At 47.3% G+C, this 21,227-nt stretch overlaps 1 protein-coding gene across 12 annotated transcripts; it reads left to right on the top strand.

Annotated features, from left to right (window-relative positions):
• Window positions 1-16,152: 16,152 nt before the first annotated feature.
• On the top strand, window positions 16,153-20,737 carry LOC109738290 (serine/arginine-rich splicing factor SR30). 12 transcript variants are annotated; one of them, XR_012205108.1, is made up of 15 exons: window positions 16,153-16,263; window positions 17,126-17,217; window positions 17,449-17,514; window positions 17,691-17,765; window positions 17,851-17,956; window positions 18,042-18,088; window positions 18,205-18,262; window positions 18,443-18,492; window positions 18,668-18,724; window positions 18,834-18,907; window positions 18,985-19,020; window positions 19,869-19,963; window positions 20,193-20,226; window positions 20,302-20,364; window positions 20,446-20,737. XR_012205108.1 is itself a non-coding variant. In XM_020297388.4 (14 exons), the coding sequence occupies exons 2-14, from the start codon at window positions 17,131-17,133 to the stop codon at window positions 20,458-20,460; spliced, it is 768 nt and encodes a 255-aa protein (XP_020152977.1). In that variant the 5' UTR covers window positions 16,154-16,263; window positions 17,126-17,130; the 3' UTR covers window positions 20,461-20,737. The 12 variants fall into 12 exon arrangements, 7 of the variants coding, with proteins under 7 accessions (XP_073366725.1, XP_020152977.1, XP_073366723.1 ...); XR_005773102.3 differs by having other exon boundaries at window positions 16,203-16,448; XM_020297388.4 differs by lacking the exon at window positions 19,869-19,963 and having other exon boundaries at window positions 16,154-16,263.
• The last annotated feature ends 490 nt before the right edge of the window (window positions 20,738-21,227 follow it).

Here is a 21,227-nt window from a genome sequence, read left to right as displayed (position 1 = left end):
GATACAAATTTGGCATTTTCCTTCCGGGTCTCCATTTCTTGCATCTTCAGCTGGTTCTTGAGATCAGCGATGTCAGCCTCAAACTTTTTGCCAGCAGCCTGCATAAATGTCTGGGTTATGGCATGAACAGTTACTATGTAAATTTAAAGTCCCAAGTGTTTTCCAAGCAAAGACACTTGGCACTTGGGGGCTAATGCATATCGAAGGTTCCTATCTGCAAACTACCGGCTCATGGAAATAAGCCGGAACATAAGTCTACAACATACTCAATCATAAGTCGTCGACTTGGGGGCTAGCATGGTAAAGGTAACTATGCAGTAAGTAAGAGGACAGAAGAATAATACCTCAGATTTCTGCTGGATCTGGTTCACCATGGCAACCTCTGCGTCCCGGCTCTTGTGCACTTGGCTAACGTAGCCGGAGATGAGCTCTCCGATGCTCAGATTGGCGTAGTCGGAGAGGTCCAGATTAGCCCGGCGGGGCTGTAGCAACTCCCCCTTGGCGGAGCACTTGGCCAGTGCAGTAGGTCTCCCCGGCTCAACAAATTCCGTCCGGGTGATTACCATGTCCGGATCATCTGCTGGTTGAGCCGAGCTGGAGGCCTCCGGGTTAGCAGAAGCTTCTGCAGTTGCTTTGGCGGTTGGAGCGGTGGCTTCGGGAGCGGAGGCAGCTGGCGGTTCTTGACCTGCTACCTCCGGCTCAGGCAACTCCGGCTCTTCGACCAGCTTAGTCTTCTTCGCCCTCTTGGTGAGCTTGGCCTGGGCACTGAAAAGACAGAAAGGTTAAGCACAATAGTGTAAGTAAAAACAAAGTACAACATGAGGTGATTATCATTACCCGGGCACGGTCTTGAAAGCCGGCAGGCTTGACTGCATAGAGTCGCCAGAAGAGGGGGAAGTTTCCTGATAATTTGAGTCAGAGAAATTAAGTGGTTGACGTATAACACCCGCCAAAGGATGAAAAGGGTACAAAGTTGAGATCACCTCGGTCCGGCGCTTCCTCGACGCGTCTGGTAAGCCGGAAGAGAGGTCGGCGTCCTTGTTGGTCCGGGTGTGCCGCCGGCTCTCATGAGTCTGTTGCTTCAAAATAAATTGAGGATCTTGATAAGCTAAAGGATGTGAAAAGCTTACTTTCCGGGTTACCTTCAGACTTTCAGCCTTGGCAAGGGCTCCGAGTCGGAGGAAAGTGACATTACCTCTTCAACCACCGGGTTACTTGCTCCGGTGTCATCCTGTTGATGAACAAGTGTTGGTAAGGCGGACAAGAAATAAACAATAAACACAACAAGAGCTTACAGGTTCAGGGGTTACCTCTGACTCGGAGCTGTCGCTTAGTTGCATCAGCTCTGAAGCAGTTGGCCTACTTCCCTTCTTGCGGGGAGCGGCTTTCTTGGCGGCTTTCTTCGCCTTTCTGGCCTTCTTGGCCGCCTCATGGTCATATTTGACCCGCCAGAATTTGTCATCAGCCTGAAAAATACAATGATGATTTCTTAAAAGATTCAGATGAAGGTTATCTGTAGACAAAGATAAAATGTTCAAATCAGTGGCTTACTGCTGGGGCTGGGTTGATCTTGCAGAAGGGGGCTAACCCGGTCCTCCCGCAATCTGCCAGGCTCTCGTTCAAGAGAGCCTTGGTCATCTCCTCTGCAACATCTTCAGGAAGATCGTTGCGGCTGTGTCTCTAGGGGTCATCCTTTCGGCCCGTGTACTCGCACATTAAGCCGGGGCGGCGGCTCAATGGGATCACCCGCCAGGAGATCCAGACCCGGACCAGATCGATTCCGTTGAGACCATTGCCCAGAAGATCCTTGATCTTGTTTATGGTGGGGAGCAGAGGCTGGCGCTCCGCTTGAGTCAGCTTGTCTGACAGTGGGTGTGTTGACTCTAGACGCGAGGGGCGAAAGCCGGGCAACGGACTTTCATCAGCCGGCGACGTGTCTTGGCAGTAGAACCACGTCAGATTCCAGTCTTTGGGGTGGCTTGGCGGCTCTGCGTACGGGAAAAGGCAGTCCCTCCGCCGCTGAATGGAGATGCCACCTAGCTCCAGACTTGGCCCATTGGCGCACTCATTCTGACGGTTCAAGTAAAAAAGCTCTCTGAAGAGCAGCAGACTAGGTTCTTCTCCAAGGTAAACCTCGCAGAACACTTGGAAGTTGCAGATATTGGACACTGAGTTGGGTCCTATGTCCTGAGGCCGCAGATCAAAGAAATTCAGAACGTCTCTGAAAAACTTTGAGCCGGGCGGTGCGAAGCCCCGGCTCATGTGATCCGCAAAAATGACCACCTCTCCGTCCTTTGGCTGTGGTCTCTCCTCTGACGGGTCAGGGGCACGGTAGGACATGACATCCTTCTTGGGCAGGTGGCCTGACTTGACAAAGTCCGCTAAGGTCTCATTGGTGACGTTGGACCTCATCCAATTGCAAGTGATGGAGGCCTTAGGAGCTTTGGGAGGCACGGTGAAAGTCGGCAGCCTATGATAAAAGGAAACGTCCAGTTTAAGTATAAGCCGGAGGAAAGTTATAGTTCAGTCTTAAGTGGCGGCTTACGGAGGGGCCTAATGATATATATCTGAGTACATTGAGTTATCTAAGCCGCAGAAAAGATGTCAAGAGTAATTCAATTTGTTTATGGCCTTATCGCAGATGAGCCGGAAAATTCTATGGCGCATGGTTTCCTTTGAGTCGGAAGATTCTACGGGGCGTGGTTTCTTTAAGCCGGAAATATAAACCGCCATGACTCAATGAGTGCAGTTTTTTACTAAGTGTGGTGAAAACAGGTTTCACACTTTGCGGTAAATATTTTGGATCAAAATGGTCGGGTAAAAAGAAAATTTCTAGACCTAAAAGCAGACGCAGGGGAGTTCCTGAGCTCGAATGAGGCCTTTATGCAGTGAAGGAGGGGTCTACTTGCGTGTGAAATGGATGCTAAAACATCTACCGCTGTGGTTATATACAAGGCTAAGATCAAACAGGGGCAGTAACAATCAGAACTACCGGAGCTTGTGGGCAACGGCGACGAACACGGACGAACACGGATGAACCCTACTGCAGATCTATTCTACGGGGTAGTGAGGACTTACTGGTGCTGAAGAGGTGCGGGGGTCGCCGCCGTTTGTCTGGACCGAGTCAGGGTGATGCAGCGGCCAAGGTTGACGAAGACCGGGGGCGCGGCAGCGGCGGTGGAGTTCGAGCTCGAGCAGAGGAACAGTGGCGCGAGGAGGAAGAAGAGTGGCTGAAGGCCCGTCGGGCCGGCCTATTTAAAAGGGCGAGCTCATAAGTGGGCGCGAGAATCAAGGAGACCACGGCGTGGTTATCTCCCCACGAAACGCCTCGATTTTCGGGATGACAGTAAAGATAAGATCTGTTGCGGATCTGGCGGAGTAAAAAATGGGCTTAATGGAAGATGACGTCACGGCGGATTACCCGGAGTCCAGAGGATGACGTCACGCCGGGTTATGGCCTTCACACAATTGTAAGCCGGAGATTTTCTGTCGAAAGGATTGAAGATTGACATGAGCCGGCTCAAATCAATCTGGGGCCTAATGTTGAGGATATAGACCTTAGAGTCACCCGCCAGGAGGGGCCGGGTTACTCATAAAGGTCATTGCCAGAAGCCCGGCGCCAAGCTTGAAGACGGTGGGCCAAAGATGGGCTTAAGACCCGGATATGGCTTAAGGCCCGTAGTTACAATCATTATCATGGTAGAACTTGTAGTGTAAGGCAAGAATAGTTGAGAGTCCGAGCCGGACACTCTTATGAGCCGGCCGGGATTCTGAGAGCTACTGGGCGTCAGCCTCCCTATATAAAGGGACGACCCGGCAGCGGTTTAGGGACGAGCAAGATCTCATCGAGAGCCAGGCATAGCAGTTTAGCTCCCTGGTCATTGAAACCCTAATCAATACCACCTCAAACTGGACGTAGGCTTTTACCTTCACCGTAAGGGGCCAAACCAGTATAAACCCTCGTGTTCCTTGTCCCGCTTAACCCCTTCAAGCTTCCTAGTTGCGATGGCTCCACAACTAAGTCCTAGTTCGAGGACATCTGTCGTGACAATTCCACGACAGTATTCCTACATTCGTAACTAGGTACAATCACCACCGCAAGATGAAATAAGCTTATTCGTACGTTGATTTGCTGATTGCAGTGCGGAACGATCCTGTCATGTGTGGAGTAGCAAACAAGCAGTGCAGTCGAAGGTGGAAATCAACCAAGGACTTATGAAATTGTATATAATCTTCCTCAGGCAGGTCAGTATCCCCTTCGTCCAGATGATCATGTTTTGTCATGCCGAGCTATTGATATGTGCTACTGTTTTGCAACACCGTTTAAGTATAGCTATTGTTTTCCTATCTTTTCAGATTCAGGACAATGAAGATGATTTCAGGGGAACTGCACAATATGGACTCATGTTGAGTCATCATCTCTATTGCATCATGTGTTTGCTGCAAATGTGTCAGCATCAATTGCAAGATGAGGCAGCTAGCTAGCTGTGGAGTTGCCAACATGCTCAAAGTGCTCGCAAGATTGAGAAGAAACAAGCATGCCTAGGAAATTAATGTGTGCGTAGGGAGGCCCTTTGCTCAGAGAAGCATCGACCGATTTTCTTTATTTCCACACCTTCTCACAGCTTTGTGTTGGTTATAGTATGGTGAATCATTGAGATGCATAAACATGCTGAACTTTTGTTCTTCTGAATGTTAGTATGCATATCGTATCTTCTGAAGCTTAGTTTAATGTAAATGTTGACTAGCCTGTGAACCTTCACAATCTAGTAAGTATATTGTAGGCCTGTTATTTGACACCTCACTTTGCCGCGCTACGCGACCAGTGTGAGTGTCTGCATCCAGTACCGCATCCTCTAATTTGGTGGATGCCAAGTTGAAAAAGGTTACCGATGAGTAGCCATAAGCTGTAGGCGTCTTTTTTTTTCTTTCGAATGGGCAATAAGCTGGAGAGTGTCTCGGGCTGCCTCTAGCACAAGGCCCTCCAGTACGAAACACGGGCAGCCGACTGGGCCGATACAAAAGCCTATCCATCTTAAATCCCATTTGTTATTTTTTGCGAGGAGAAGCCCATATTTCTTGAAGAGGGGGCGATCCCAGGAAAACCCTCCTTCCTCCTCGCTTCCACTTACGCTTCCGTCTCGCCCCAATCCCCCCGCTCCCCATCTTCCTCACTCTTCCAAAAAAAACCGCTCACCTTCTTCCTCACTCGTACAGAAAATGCCTGCTCCTCTTCTTCCACTCCTACAGAAAACCCCAGCCCTCCTTCTTCCCCACTCGCACTACCACTAGGCTCGTCTCTGGCTACTCTGCTCAAACTCATGAGCTCGGCGCGACGCCCACAAGGAAAATGGAGTTGGCTGGCCCCAGTGCCAAGAAGATGAGGCTCCCGCCAGCGGCGACGCCGGTTGTAGATCCCGCACCCGGCATTGCGGGGAGAAGCAGCGAGCCCCCCCCCCCACCCAGATCTAAGGAACCGGTAGAATCTCCGGTGGACCGCATCAGCGATCTCCCGGACGTCATCCTTGAGGAGATCATCTCGCTTATCCCCACCAAGGATTGCTGCCACACACAAGTCCTCTCAACTTGGTGGCACCCTCTATGGCACACCGCGCCCCTCAATCTCGACTATCGTCAGATATCTGTCCTTCCTGAATTTGATCTCCTCAGAGCCATCGTCTCCTCTCACCAGCAGGGCCCCGTTCAACGCCTCTGCATCCCGACACGCTACCTGCTGTCCATACCCGGCACGGTGGACGCTTGGCTGACATCCCCTGAATTCGAAAAACTCCAGCAGTTTGAGTTCTACCATTACCACGAAAGTTTAATACCACGAACATACCAAGAATTCGTGCCCACACCACCATTGTCCATCTTGCGGTTTTCCTCCTCTCTCCACACCGCTACCTTCTCCTGGTGCCATCTACCAGAAGATCTGGTACAAATGCTTCGACTCCCACTGCTAAAAAGACTTTCGCTTGTGGTGGTTTATCTGTCGGAGGCCTCACTGCACAGCATCATCCACTCCAGTTGCCCAGCCCTAGAGCACTTGCTGATTGTTTTGGGAATAGAAATCCCTATCAGTTGTCTCCAAATAAAGTCACCTCACCTTAAAAGCATTGGAATTTGTTTTGAAGGACAGCAGCTCATCATCAAAGATGCCCCTTCACTTGAAAGGTTGCTCCTTGATAATTGTTATAAACCTTCGCAAATAACTGTCGTCTATGCGCCCAAACTGGAGACCTTGGGTGTAATTCGTGATCCGTTAATGATCACAAGAAGTTGGTGTTTGGCTCCTCACTTTTTCAGGTACCATATATTATCATCTACACATTTGTAATCATAAGCTGCGTTTTTCATTTGTGCGCATAAGTTTTATATCATCTTGGAGTACACTTTGGGTACTAATATTATGTTATATGCTCAATGAAGAGTTCGTCCATGGATAGCCTATCAATGCTGCTGGATTCTGTCAAGATCTTATATATCGGAATGTATAGTTATGATCTGAACATAATTATTGGCTTGCTGCGATGCTTTCGGTCTCTGGAGAATTTATATATGGAGGTGATGATTTCATGCACATTGAAAGATTGTATATATTGTACTAGAATTAACCGTTCAGCTGTTGCTCTTTCGACATACTCTTTTTCAGACCTTAACTGTTTTCAAATCTTCATGTCTACTTAGGTACTGCAAGCACATGGACAAAAACGTATAACCAATCAGTGGCGTAATAAGCACCAGGATTTTCTCAGTTCTCATGACATTCGTTTGAGGACAATAACAATGGAAGGATATGCATCCAACTAGGCAAACAGAAGCTTTGTCACATTCTTCCTGTTGAATGCGAGGTTACTATTGTCCCTGAGGCTTAAGTTTTACCGCAAGAGATTTCTCACGGACGGACACGTTGAAGAGCAAAAAAAGAAGTTTCAGGTGGACAAATGGGCTTCTAAACGTGCTCGGCTTCTATTTACAACAAGTTGTAGTCATCGTGCAATAAATTTTTATGCACAGGATGTTGATTTTATGGATCAGACAGATCCATTTGTTTGTGACTGCGAAAAAGAGTGGTTGGATTAGATGTTACTGCCATGTTCAATCTGGGTTTTGTCTAAAAATTTGATGAACAATTAATCATTGGGCTTTTTGTACCGTTCGTAAGCTTGAGTTGCATGTTGTTGCCCTCGTACTCCCCTCCACTTGCCACTACACTCCCGCATCTTCCACGGCTGCTATTCCTTCCCATCCGAGGTCTCGCCGTCATTCTCAGCCTTGGCTCGATCGCTGTGCCCGCCTCCGTCTGGCGTTGTCAACATGGTTAACAACCAAGAGGAATCAGGAGATGATTGTATGTGGAGAGGCTGACAGTAGGGACCCACCAGGGTTATTGCATTACGCAAGCAGGTGCCTCATTATTACAAGCCAAAAAAAAATACTTCCTCCTAATTCCTTACTGCTAGAAAATCACTTAGATGTCTTAAAAGGTCAAATGACCCCTGAAATTTTCCAAAATTTGACATGACAGTTGTATTAGTACTACAAAATTTCTCGTTCATTTAAAACACCATCCGTTGCCACTTTACTCCAAATTCGTCTTTCACGGCTAATAAAAAATATGTACAACATCACACACAGTTGTTTTCTAGGAACCATTTGCGATGAAAATATCTGGGTTTATTTAAGTCCCCCTCCTTAAGCTTCGCCGGCTCGTCTGCTCCAGTGCCGGCAACCCCCGAATCCACGAATCCCAATCCCCATTCCCGCACCCCCTTCTTGCAAAGATGACGTCGTGGAAACGCTTCGTGAAGGCCTATACGATGGCCGCATCCCCCCCGAGCGCCGCCGCCTACGTCGAGAGTGCCGCCGCATCCGCATTGAGCGCGGCCGCTTCCGCCGAGAGGGCATCTGCGGCAGCCGACCGGGCAGTCGCGGCAGCCAAGACGACTGCAGTTGCTGCTGCGACGGCGGCTGCAAACGCCGAGAGCGCTCGAGCTGCCGTTCGTGCCGCCGATGTCGCCCTGGCCCGGGTCGAGGCCATCCACGCCAAGATCGAGGATGCACACGCCAAGATATTCCAGGCCACCTCGGACTCCAGCATGCAACCCACGTCTGAAAAGGCGGCGGTGGCCATGGAGCACCTGCTTCCTCATGAGGTCGCCGAGCGGGAGCTGGAGATGCAGGAGGTGGCGGAGATCGAGGAGCGCCGGGAGGAGGAGTTGCGCGTGGCCGAGGTCGATGTAGAGAAGAGTCTGTCCGTCGAGGAATCGGCGGTGGAGTACCAACGCGAGCTCTGGTGCAGCCACTACTACGAGTACTACAACCTTGAGGGCGGCGCCGACGACGAGGACGAGGACGCGGTCGACTTTAGCAAGGGGGATGCGGAGTCCACCAACGGTGGCATGTCGCCAGGACAAGTCATCGACGTCTCATCTCACACCAGCGATGCATAGGCCGGCGCGGCGGCAGATTTGTTAAAATTACACAACGAGCGGATAACACCAGGGACCCAGCAGCTCGCCCAGTTGTTTTTTTAGTTTCAGAGACGGAGCTCAACTGCGCGTTGTGCGGGGGCTGTGGCCCGTCTAGCCCACGCTTACGCTTTTATTTAAGTACATGACGAGCCCAGTTGATATCTTTTTTCTTTCTGAAAATGGCTAGCCCAATTCTTTTATTTTGGAGAACAACAAAACCGAGGCCTACTTGCTTTTCTCAGCCCTGCTGGGCAGCAAATCTTTCAAGGCGAGGAGGGAGGGATGTAAAGTAGTAAGAAATGGGCTTCCCCAGAAAATGGGCTATAAGTTGTAAGAAATGGGCTGTAAATTTTTAAACCAAAGCCAACCGGCAATTACATTAAAATATCATTTTTTTGTGGATTTCCCTACTCTCTACTCTTATAAAAACCAAAGCCAACTGGCAATTACATTAAAAGATCGTCTTTTCTCCCACAAGATAAACTACTCATACAAATGCATCTTCATGTTCCGTGCAACGCACGGGCATCTTGCTAGTTAAGATTTTAAATTTCATTCATTTTTTTGCAGAGAATTGTTTTTTGAATTTTATTTTGATATAATTTTTTAAAAGTTATTTTTAACGCGACTCGAAATTTTGTGATTAAAAGAGTTCGGACACCACTGAAATATGAAAAATTTCGTTGAATTTTTTAGCATTGCCCAGAATATATGGTCTGTAATGCTAATAAAAAGAATATGGGCTTCAAATATCCTTAAGAATTAGCAAATGGGCTGTAAATTATTGAAAATAATGGTTAATGGGTTGTATGTTGTTTTCCACATATTTGGAGGCTGACTTCTGGGCCTACTAGGTTGACGATGACGTTGTCCTAAATTTTTTTTACGTGTACGCAACGCTTTGTCAACTTAGTTAACACAGAGTAGTGACTGTTGGATGTCCATCCAACGGCCGCCGTGCTTCTTCAATCTCTGATCTTCCTGCTCCAGCCGCCCAAACCAGCGCCGATGGGACTGCCTGCTCCCTCCTCCCGTGGCTGGCTGTGCTGCCGCCAGGCCATCCCTCTACACACCCGCACATCCTGTTATTTTCCGGCGACGTCAGCCTCACCTCGCAGCCGACCAGTCAGCGCTCGTACACCCCTCAGCGTGGGCATCCGCTGTGGTGGCTTCGCCAGCTCCGGGTCGTTCCCTTCCTGGGCCTCGTCCTCGTCCACCGCGTTTGTGCTCTCGGCGCGGCGAGGTCAACATGGTCAACAAACAACAACTATCGAAAGAGGCTGACAGTAGGGGTCCACACAAGGAAATGCCTCCTTATTACGCGCAAAATAATGATTCTTCCACCTAACAGCTGGGCCCACCGGAAGGGCCTCTGTATTTCTTGAAAAAAACGTTCCCCCCACTGTCAGCTCAGACCCACCAGCTATATCTTCGCACACAAGGAAGTGCCTCCTTATTATGCACAAAAAATGAATACTCCCCATGCTAGCTGGGACCCACCATTGTGGGAGGCTGACTTGTGGGCCTACTAAGATGACGGGGACGGAGGGCTTTGTCAACTTAGTCAATATGAACGATTCTAACTCTAGTGACCGTACGATGTCCATCCAACGGTTGTAGTGCTTCTTCAACCTCTGGTCTTCTCGCTCCAGCCGCCCAAAGCAGCGCCGGTCGTGCCGCCTGCTCCTGCCTCCCGTGGCCGGCTGTGCTTCCGCGGAGGCCTCACCGCCCCTACTACTCCCACCGCTGGCCAGGCCATCCCTCCACTCACCCACACCCCTTGTTATTCTGCGGCAACGACAACCTCACACCGAAGCCAAACCAGTGAACCCTCGTACTCCTCTACGCGTGGGCATCCACTGCCGCGTCTTCCCCGGCTCCGCGTAGTCCCTTCCTAGGCCTCGTCGTCGTCCGTCACCCTGGTGCTCTCGGCGCGGCGTGGTCAACATGGTCAAGGAACGACTTCCATCGGAAGAGTACTGTACGTGGAGGGGCTGACAGCTGGGTCCACGGCTGCAGTAAGGAAGTGCCTCCTTATTACGCGGAAAATAATGATTCCTCCACCTGACAGCAGGGACCCATCGGACAGGCCACCGTATTTCACGAAAAAAACGTTTCCCCCCTAACTGCTGGGACCCACCAGCTACATTTTCGCACGCAAGGAAGTGCGTCCATATTACGGGCAAAAAAATTGATTCGCCCCCCTGACAGCTGGGACCCACCAGCTACATCTTCACACACAAGGAAGTGCCTGACAGTCGGGACCCACCCGATCGAAGCGTATGTAGTGTTGTCATTCTGGTCGCGAACGTGTACGTACATACTAGTCGATCGGTCTGTCTGCAGATTGCAGGGATGAACCGTGGCCATGTAAGGAAGGGCACTTGTGGTAGTAGAGGCGCGCACGTAGCATGTACACGTACGTACAGCGGCCAGGGTGCAAGAAAGTAAATACGACCACGTACGTACATACGGGCGGGGTCTCGAATGCCTACTCGCGCATACGTACGGCCAGGGCTCGTGTACATGGTTGTGGCTGGGTCGGAACGGAGAAACTGCGTCGTTGTCGTGTTCATGGGGAGGCAACGAAATGCGTCATGTTCATCGGGAGGCAATGGAACGCGTGCTGTTCATCGAGAGCCAACCGGCTTGGACGGAACATGCGATGGAAACGAGGTCTAGCGTACCGCAGAACGGAGGAAACGGCCTTGTGTTCGACCGGCCACGGTGGAAACGGGATCCTGTTCATCGGGAGGGGTCTGGCGTACCGCAAAACGGAGGAAAACGGACCTCCTACGGTCGAAACGGGGTCCTGTTGACCGGGAGGGGTGTGGCGTACCGCAAAACGGAGGAAACGGACTTGTGTTGGAGCGCTACGGTCGAAACGGGGGTCTTGTTCATCGGGAAGGGTGTGGCGTACCGCAAAACGGGACTCCAGGGGATTCTGTTCATCTCCACCGTCAACCTCCTCCAGCCTCCACGGGCTACTGTTCATCCACCGTCGACCTCTCCAGCTTCCACCTGCGAATGTTCATCCACGGGCTCCTGTTCATCCAGCCTCCACCGCGCGCTCCTCCACCGGCTACTGTTCAACCAGCCCTCTCCACGGGGGTCCTGTTCAACCAGCCCTCCACGGGCTACTGTTCATCCAGCCCTCCACCGGCTACTGTTCAACCAGCCCTCCACGGGGTCCTGTTCATCCAGCCCTCCACGGGGTCCTGTTCATCCACCGGCTCGATCGATCGGGATACTGTTCATCCAGCGGCAACGGCCTCTACTACCATGGGTTCCTGTTCATCCAACCCCCACCGAGAACTGTTCATCCAAACCCCCCAACAACGCTCACTGTTCATCCAGAGGCAGCATCGATCGGCTTCAGTTAGTAGCAATAGCGAAGGAATTGCTCGATCGGGTTCAGTGAACAGCCATCGATCGATCGCTCGGGTTCAGTAACACGTAGCCTGCAGTGCAATCGCTCGGGTTCAGTTAGAGCCCAACGCCTCGCTCGGGTTCAGTTAGAGCGCAACGCCTCACACACACGCGCGTACGTACGAGAGGAACGCGCATCGCTCGGCACCCGACCACCCACCGTAACAGGGAACTCCCCCGATATTTTCCTCGCCCTCGCTTCTACCACGGTTTTCTCCGTCATGGACGACCCAAAGAATGTCATGCAGCTGCATCTCCGGCCCGCCTAGGACGAAAAGCCCATTTTCTTTCATGATTTTTTGTCATAGAAGTAGGAGCCCACCACATCTATGATGATAGGTTTTGTCACAATTATCGTCATAGAAGTGTCATAAGCATGACAGGAAAAAAATTTGTTCGACCCAAAATGTCACGGGTGTGTCTTTTTTTGTAGTGCCAGTTTGAGGGGCCCAAGTACCAGCCCGCTGTCAAGGCATGGGAAGCAAGGAAACGGGCCCGAGCTCTATCTCTGTTTGAGGAGCCTCCCTACGCTCCACGTAAATAGGGATACGCCCCCCACAGCATGCCCACCGTAGTCGCACACTACGTGATGCGTCAGCACAACTTTACACTCAAAATACCATGGGCAGTTGCGGGGCCTAAGCCAAACTACACGCCAGGTGTTCGGCTCGACCGAACTATGGTCACACATGTCTTCGGACGCCAAAGGGTACCATCTAGGACTTATCCGGCATTAAGCTAGAACAGCCCGGCGACCTCTCAAGGGCCCGTCGACCGATTATCACCCCCACCACGGAGTTCTTTTTCCCAACAGAAGCAAAGGCACAGACGTGCAACAGGGCACAGTAGGGACATCAAACCACGCATCAAGGCCCTATGTAAACCTTTCATCTATAAAACTTTTTCTTCTTCTTATAAACATCAAACTCAAATACCAGGATTCAAAAGTAAGCAAGAAACGATCACCTCATATTCATATACACGGATTCTGAAGTAAGAAAGTATATTAACAAAGGCCAATAGCATAACAACAGGGATTTTACTTACACATTTACAAAACCTGAGGTGAGATTATCAGTGTCCTCGTGATCAACTCCTTGATCACTATACATGTTATCCTTGTTACCGGTTTTGTTCTCTTTACCCATGTCTATGTTTCGGCATCCCATGATCATCATCACAAGTGTCTGGCCAGACGATGATGATACTGTAACACCGAGTGGGCCTACAGAGTATCTCTCTATCGTGATCACCTCAAATTCGAAGAATGTCAGATGATGACACATGTGTGCTCTGTCCAGCTCTTGTTCATGCGGACATTGTGCATCTCTTCTTCACCTGCAATTTTAGCCATAGGGTCTGGAATTATCTTAGCATTCATTGGGTGTCCCTACCAACCATGACCACATATCAGATGGCTGCTGCCACTAGAAGGTACTTTGGAAGGTCTTTCTTCAGAGAGATTGTGTTCATGGCTGCTTCGAACATTTGGATCATCAGAAATGCAAAGGTGTTCAGAAATGAAACACCATTGTTCAGGACCTGGAGGCACAACTTTCTGCATGACATAACTCTACTCACACATAGGATTAATTGTAAATACAAGGATATTTTCCCTCCTTGGATTTCATGTTTACCGTAACTACGTAGGTGGTAGGTAGTTCAACACTGTAAGTTATCTTTCTTCTGTTCCCTTTGTACAGTTGAAACAACTTGTATTCTTTGTATTATGTTTTAATAAAGAGACTTATAGTAGATAGTCAAAAAATCGGCCTAGGCCTGCCATAGGCCTGTGGCGGCCCATGTGGGCCCTGTGGGGCCCACTAGGAGTGGTCATCTCATGACGTCCTTTCACAACTTTCTTCCACAAATAAAATCCCAGATTTTTCGGATGACTCCGAAACTCATTCCGAGACCCCCAAATACTTTCCATAAAACTGGAATCATGCTATACCCTTCCGGAATTCCCAGAACCCTTCTGGAACCATCCAAAACATTTTCGGAACTATCCAATACTCTATTAGTACTCTTTTAACTCATTTCTCATTTTTCCGCTAAGTGGGACTAGAACCCGTTAAGTGTGTGATCCTACAAGTTTGGAAATAAACTGACCTAGAACACTTTTTGATCAATAGTTAACAGCGGGATCTGGACACCCTTATTAACACCTGCATATTCACGAAGTTCTCGAGCGAACCTTTGTTTATGAATATCATTACCTTTGCTTTGCGATACGTATACAAAACCCGAGGTGAGATTATCGGTGTCCTCGTGATCAACTCCTTGATCACTATACTTGTTATCCTCGTTACTTTTTTGTTCTCTTGTGCATGAACTGTGTGTACGGTCGTTTGGGTATAAAGACCCAAAGTACTAAAGTTGTCCTTTGCTCTAAGGTTACAAGTCAAGTGTTTATGCATAAGAAAAAGGGTAAAGTGGTTGATTTCATCATTTCTAGGTATACCCTCTCCCTTTTCTACGAAGGTTTGCTGCTCCGCCTGCACCAGTGAATTAGTCTTGTCCATGTTTTGGTATCCCATGATCATCATCACAAGTGTCTAGCCAGATGATAATGACACCATAACACTGAGTGGGCCCAGAGAGTATCTCTCTATCATGAGAGGAGCAAATCCCAATCTTAAACTATCGATACAGAGACATACGTTTCCAGTATACCCGTAAGTCACCTTTATTCACATCCAATTACAGAGTGACGTTCGGTAACCCCAAAGTAACCATATGGTATGTTGACATACGATATTCTCATGGTCCAAGGAACTAAGCAAACGTTAACATGTCATATGAAAACAACGATAACATCTCTCAGTATTTAATAACTTGGGTCTATACAAGACCATTGTTTTGGTAACAACGTGTTCTCGTTATTGATAGCATCCTTGATCTAATAATAATGCTCATGATCAGAAAAACAACAATATCATCAATACATGAGCTAGTCTTAGAGGCGTGACTAAGGATCATATTGGTGTTCATGTTTCCTCACATGCATCGGGTTTTCCTCCGAATCTCATATTCAACAACCAATACAGAAACATAAACTTAATTATGAACATGGAAATAAATAACATTTTATTATTGTGTCTAGAACATATTTTCAACATGTCATTCGTATAATAAAGATAAAAGATGCAAGCCACGTAGACACCGTCCTGACAAAACTGAGAAGATAGCTGAACGCTAGCCTTTGGACAAAGGAGCACCAACCAAGAAAGAAAATTACAATCAAGACCGAAGAATCCCCTGAGCTTGACTCCAATGCTCGCCGATTGCCTCTGGCACCACAATAGTCACCAAAGAAAAATGTGAAGGGTCACCTCTTCACCCGAGTTTGACGCTGCTCCATTGTTGATACAGCTTTTCAGACCTCCAAAATAGCTTACTAAAGACGAAACCATTGATGTTGAAAGAATCTAGACGGAGAAGCACCCTGGACATGCCATTATTCTCCAGATCTGGCACCCCTGCTCAACTGAAGCGTCGGAGGAGGAAACCATACTTGTCAGCCACCAACCACAAAACCCAGCACATGCCGCCGACGCAGACAACTATCTGCATCTGCTTCTGGACTACCTCCCAAACTCTAGCCAGCGCTAGAGCAAACACTATCGCAATGACGGAACCCTAGGACACAAGTCCACCACAAGAATGTCGCCGCCCCCACGTCATCCCCGTTTGAACAAACTAATTCCCAAATCCTTCACCGGCCATAGAGTAAAAAGCCTCATCGGGGACAGTCTGGCGCTTCTTTATTCGACACCATTATCGGCGTTGCCAAAGGCAAAACGTCGAGCAATCCAAAAACTTGAGCTACTAGGGCACTAAAATCAATAGCTACAAGATCCGTGCGCGGTGATCTGACGACCCTCATCATTGACAACAATGAGGTTGTCGACGGAGGGAAACCGCGAAAGGACGGCACCACAAGTCTAACCACTCCTCGCAAGATCGCCTTTTTTCTCAGGAAGAAAGAAAACGAGCTCGCAAGTAATTCCGAACGAAAGGAGTGGATGACACGCTACCAAACACGAAGCATCACTGATGGCCCCTAATCACTGAGGTGGTAGTGTACCTCGAGTCAGATTGTGCCACGTGGGAAAAATAGACATCTAATCTGGCCGTGTTTTTTTTTTCTGACGGGTATCTAGCCGTGCTTATCACTTTGTGAATCACCGACTAAATTGCGCGCACGGGACAAAGTTACCGTGAACGAATTTTACTCTTTTTTTGCTGTTGAGAAAACCAATACGTACCTTTGGCGTAGTGACATTTCCACGCGGCGTCGCCTGCGGAGTCCTGAAGCTTCTCGACCCGCCGGCCCTACCTCTCTGCCTCGCAGGTACTTCAGCCGAAAACCTCGGAACATTTATCCATCTTGATTGATTTCTTCGATCGCCACCGCCCAGTTGAATTCTCCGTCAGTTTCTCCCGTCTCCGCCGCGCTTGCCCCCGCCCGAATCTGTCGGCAACTTTTCCCGTCGTTCTACAGGTGGTGGCAAGGTTTCTCGCGACTAGAAATTCGCGGTTCGTCCCCCTTCCACCTCTGATTTGTGCCGCAAGCACGGGATAAATCTACCCCTTTCGTGAATCGCGATGCGGGGCTGATTGTATCCAGTTTGTCTCATCTACGCCATAGAACGTTACAGATACCGTGAAATCTTATTCTCGAGCAGAGAAAACCTTGGTAGTGCGTAGTTGCGTACCAAGATTGGGCAAATTTTCCTCCTACTGGTGACCATTGAGATCGGTTTTGGCCTTTTGGGTATCATGCTCATGTAAGATTTTGTTTATATCGTATATAAGGTGTTCTGTGCAACTGTCCAGAGTCTGCTGAACAATTCTGAAGTTTTTACTAGCACTAATTCCTGTAGTGAGAAGATAGACGACGGAAGCTGAGGTCGCACTCTGATTCTGACAGTTGTATTAGCTATTCTGTAGTTAAATCGGAAAAATCTGGTAGACATATAATATTCTGGAAATACATGAGTATGAAATTTGTCTTCCTGCTTTCTTTCCTGTCAATTACTTAGGCAACTGTCAGAATTTTATTCTATTTCTAACAATTTTATTTTCTTCTATTGCTATACCAGTTTGTGCTTCTATGTTTATCTGCGCCATTCTAGCTAGTAGTATCTTTTGCATAAAAGAACATCTACATATTCATATATAGGCTGTATGACCTTTATTTTCTTTAACCGCAGACACAATGGGCAGGCGCAACAGCTGCACCATTTATGTAGGCAATCTCCCTGGGGACATTCGTGAGAGGGAGGTTGAGGATCTCTTTTACAAGGTAAATATTCAATTTTGTGTAATGATTCTTGCACTAGCTTTTCTTGTGGCTTTGGCAATTATGTAAAGATAATTGGCTATAGCACAAACTGATGAAGTTCTTGACCATTTTTCAGTTTAACTTGTACATAGTAAGGAAACTAGTATGATATAGGTTGCAGCTCATGTACATCGCATTGTAAGGAATTAAAACAGATTTATTCATGCCTTAATTTTATGTATCATTATGCAGTATGGCCGTATTGTCGATATTGACTTGAAGATTCCTCCAAGGCCTCCTGGTTACGCTTTTGTTGAGGTCAGTATTCTTTCATGGTCATGTAGAATATTTCGCTGTCCTATGAGGCTTATACTCACAATTTCATGATAGAAGCCTTATTGTTCTTATTTTGGCATTAAACTTAGTCTCTTAACTAAGTTTTCATTTTTTATATAACTAATTATTGGATGCTAACAAAGAATGATCTTCTTTAGTTTGAGGATCCCCGTGATGCTGATGATGCAATTTATGGCCGTGATGGGTATGACTTTGACGGCTACAGGCTGCGGGTATGCATGTACTGCGTGTTGCCTTTTTTGGTTCAAAGCAAAGACTGCTTTCTTGTGCCTGTTGTTTGAAAAGTTCATCTCTCAGGTGGAATTAGCTCATGGTGGAAGAGCTCAATCTTACTCGTATGATCGCCCAAGCAGCTTTAGCAATGGACGCCGTGGAGGTGTTTCTAGGCGCTCTGAGTTCCGAGGTTTGTACTTCTGTCTTGTTAATGAGTTGATTGATATGTCCGGATGGGAATTCTCATTTTTCTTTTCTTGTTGTGAGCCACACAGTTATGGTTGATGGTTTACCTTCGTCAGCGTCATGGCAAGATCTCAAGGTACAAGAATTGTGCACGACTTCTGTTTATACATTTTGAGTTTGATGTCCATTGAGTTTGGTTGGCGATGTCTGTTCTTCTTTATTTACTTACATTGCTTAAGTTTACTTATTCAGGACCATATGCGACGGGCTGGCGATGTCTGTTTTTCTGATGTATACCGCGAGGGCGGAGGTTAGTGACAATGCTTCCAATTATATCGACATTATAGCAGTGTGCGCACTAGAAATTTGAGGAGCTAATTGCCCGGCTCAGCTGCCTGAATTGTAACTGCACTGTCCTTTGGAAATCAGAATCACGGTTTAGCATGATGCACTCCCTATTGATGACAATCGTATTTTGTTTGTGTTGCAGCAACCGTTGGAGTTGTAGATTATACAAACTACGATGACATGAAATATGCGGTAGGTTGTCATATCATCTCTACACTCCGCTTTTTTTTAGTGATAAAGTTCTTGTGAAACTATTCTCTATCATCGATTGCTGTTGGAGAGGATCTGCTAAGAGGGCACCTTGGCGATGTGTGGTTTGTTCTTGTTTTAGTTGGTATATACCTCTCTTATCACTGCAATTTTGCAGATTAGGAAGCTCGATGATACAGAGTTCAGAAATGCATTTTCAAGGGCATATATCAGGGTATGGGTTTACTTCTTTTTCACTGATAGTTCAACAGTAGTTAAGATGGCATCTGCATGTCCATTTGATTTTACACTAGCATGAATCTGTTGTTGTTATTTTATTATAGGTGAGGCAGTATGATGCTAGATCAAGAAGCAGGAGCCGTAGCCTCTCTTACTCAAGAAGTCGCAGCTATAGCAGGTATCTTAAATTTCTTTCTTTCGTATTTACACCAAGTTTCATGACAAGTACTGATATTTGAGTGCATTGTTCCTTAGATCTGTCTCTCGATCACCCTTACCTGTGGATGAAAGGTTTGTCATTCTGTATATATAAATAGCTGCAAGTTTTTCTGTTAGTAGTACCAGTGATTTCGCTTTTGGAAGAAATAGGAACAAATTGATCTTGATATACAACGTGATACACCTGAAAGGATCGAATTACTTGAACTCCGTTTTTGCATGCATGTCATTTCTTTGGTTACAAAAACAGAAATAGGTCTTCGAATGGTTGTTTTGATGTACAACCTCTGTTTCTAAATATAAGATGTTTTGGCAGTTTAAATTGAAATGCCAAAACGGCATATATTTAGGAACAGAGAGGGTATCTCTGATTCTCCTCAAGATTATATAGCTAGTTTGTTTAAATCTTGTAGAGAATCTATCTCTTTTCACTGTTAGCTCGGACTCCATCGTTTTTCTATGTTCCAATGAATGATGAAACATGCAGAGCTGGCTAGTTAACCTTGCGGCATTTAAGGTTTTCTTTTGTTTTTCCTAGATCTGGCCATGCGGCAATCTGGGGACTGCTTCCATAGAAAATTGGATGCGTTGAGTTCAACATGATGGTTTGGAACTATGGATAGTAGAGCTGGATTATCAGCATGTATGGCCAGTGAGCAACAAGTCCTAGCAGCAAGATGGTCCTGATAGTAAGGATATGTGGAGTGGGTCTTGTGGTATTCTTTAAATGATATTAATTCTTGGCTTAAATTTCATATAATCACTAAAAGGCCCTTGCTTTCATTAAACTTTTAAGTTTTGAGTTAGTTAATCTTGCATTCTACTGTAGAGAAGATGAATGAGAAATGTTGTTTGTTAATCATTTTCTGGGGCAAGTTTGCTAAGAGGTTGGCAATTTTTTTTTTTTTGCGGGAGCTAAGAGGTTGGCATTAACAACTGGATAGAGAAGGATGAAGGGCAAATGGTTTTATGGGGCAAGTGTACATGCAAAGAGGTTGGCATGACAAATGCGGATGTATGTCTTGGTTACTTTCTATGTTCAGTTTCATATTCAGTAGTCACATCTGGTGGTAGGTATAAAGAGCCAAATGCATAAATATGCACTGTGATATCGCTCTCGTATAATCTACTTAGGCTGTTATATTCCGTAGAGGATGGGTAAGGTTGTCAGGTTGTTTTTGGTGTTAATTTTGGATTACGCAACACTTCTGAGTAATGAACTTGGTTTCTGAAACATTTTGCAGGTCACCGTCAAGATCTCGGTCTCCTGTTTCTTCGGTAAGTCTCGACAATCAGTTGGCAGAATCTTTACTCGAGCCACTTGTTCGAAGCAGCTAATGAACTGTTTTGCAGGTTTCTGGAAAATCCGTGAGCAGAAGCCCTCGGAGCAGGAGCTTATCCCGCTCTGCATCTCCTGTAATACAATAGCACTCGCTCGCCTCTTTCGTAGAAATTGCTTATGGTTAACTTGTGCTAATATGGTGTCTATTCTGGCAGGCGAGGTCGGATTGATCTTGGGCACACCTGGAAGCAGCAAGTTGACTACTTCAGGATCGCAGTATTCGTCGTAGGTGGTCGCATATGCTTTATCATATTCTGCACAACGCTATGTTTGCGAGACTGGAGCATTGTGCTTATCATGATGCCTGTCTGTCTACTTGTTATGTGTCTGCTCTCAGATTTAGAGTTGTATATTCAGAGGAGACCTGTACCTTTTCTTGAATGACTTGGAGATTGATCTGCAGTTTGTGGTAACTTGAATTCAGAGGAGACATGCACTTTGTGGTAATGTGTTATGTTGTCACATTATGTTTTTCCGTAACTCTATGTTTGTAATAAGCACGGCTGGCATAGCCACATTGTGTTTTTCAACCCCAGGTGGTTGTCGTGGACGCCGGTGACCGATCTCGAGCGCGTCGCCATGCTGTGCGCCAATGCCACTGGTGTCCCAGGTGCTCTGATGGGTATGATAGCCAACCCTGGCCGCCGAGTGCCCACATACATAGGCGATCCATGCTGTGCGCCAATGCCACTGGTGTCCCAGGTGCTCTGATGCGTATGATAGCCAACCCTGGCCGCCGAGTGCCCACATACATAGGCGATCGAGGTTGTCTCTTGGTGCGATCCTCGTGGCGCATTGTTTTTGACTAACAAACTCCCTGTGAACCGACAGACTGGTATGCTTGTATTTCAGCTAAGAGCACAGATTAGTTGGAAAGAATTACGAAGCAAGCAAATGGCAAGGTGAAAGCTAGCCTATGTCCCTATTATTACATCGT

This window comes from Aegilops tauschii, chromosome 3, assembly GCF_002575655.3.
Source record: "Aegilops tauschii subsp. strangulata cultivar AL8/78 chromosome 3, Aet v6.0, whole genome shotgun sequence".
Lineage (NCBI taxonomy): Eukaryota > Viridiplantae > Streptophyta > Magnoliopsida > Poales > Poaceae > Aegilops > Aegilops tauschii.
The sequence above is the reverse complement of the archived record's forward strand: the minus strand, read 5'-3'. Positions and strand labels throughout refer to the sequence as shown.

Excerpts from the sequence above, each read along its gene's own strand:
- LOC109738290 (XM_020297388.4), top strand. The coding sequence starts at position 17,131 with ATGGGCAGGCGCAACAGCTGCACCATTTATGTAGGCAATCTCCCTGGG. Across the intron at positions 17,515-17,690 it reads CTGGTTACGCTTTTGTTGAG|TTTGAGGATCCCCGTGATGC; the intron begins GTCAGTATTCTT and ends GATCTTCTTTAG. Across the intron at positions 19,021-20,192 it reads CCCTTACCTGTGGATGAAAG|GTCACCGTCAAGATCTCGGT; the intron begins GTTTGTCATTCT and ends AACATTTTGCAG.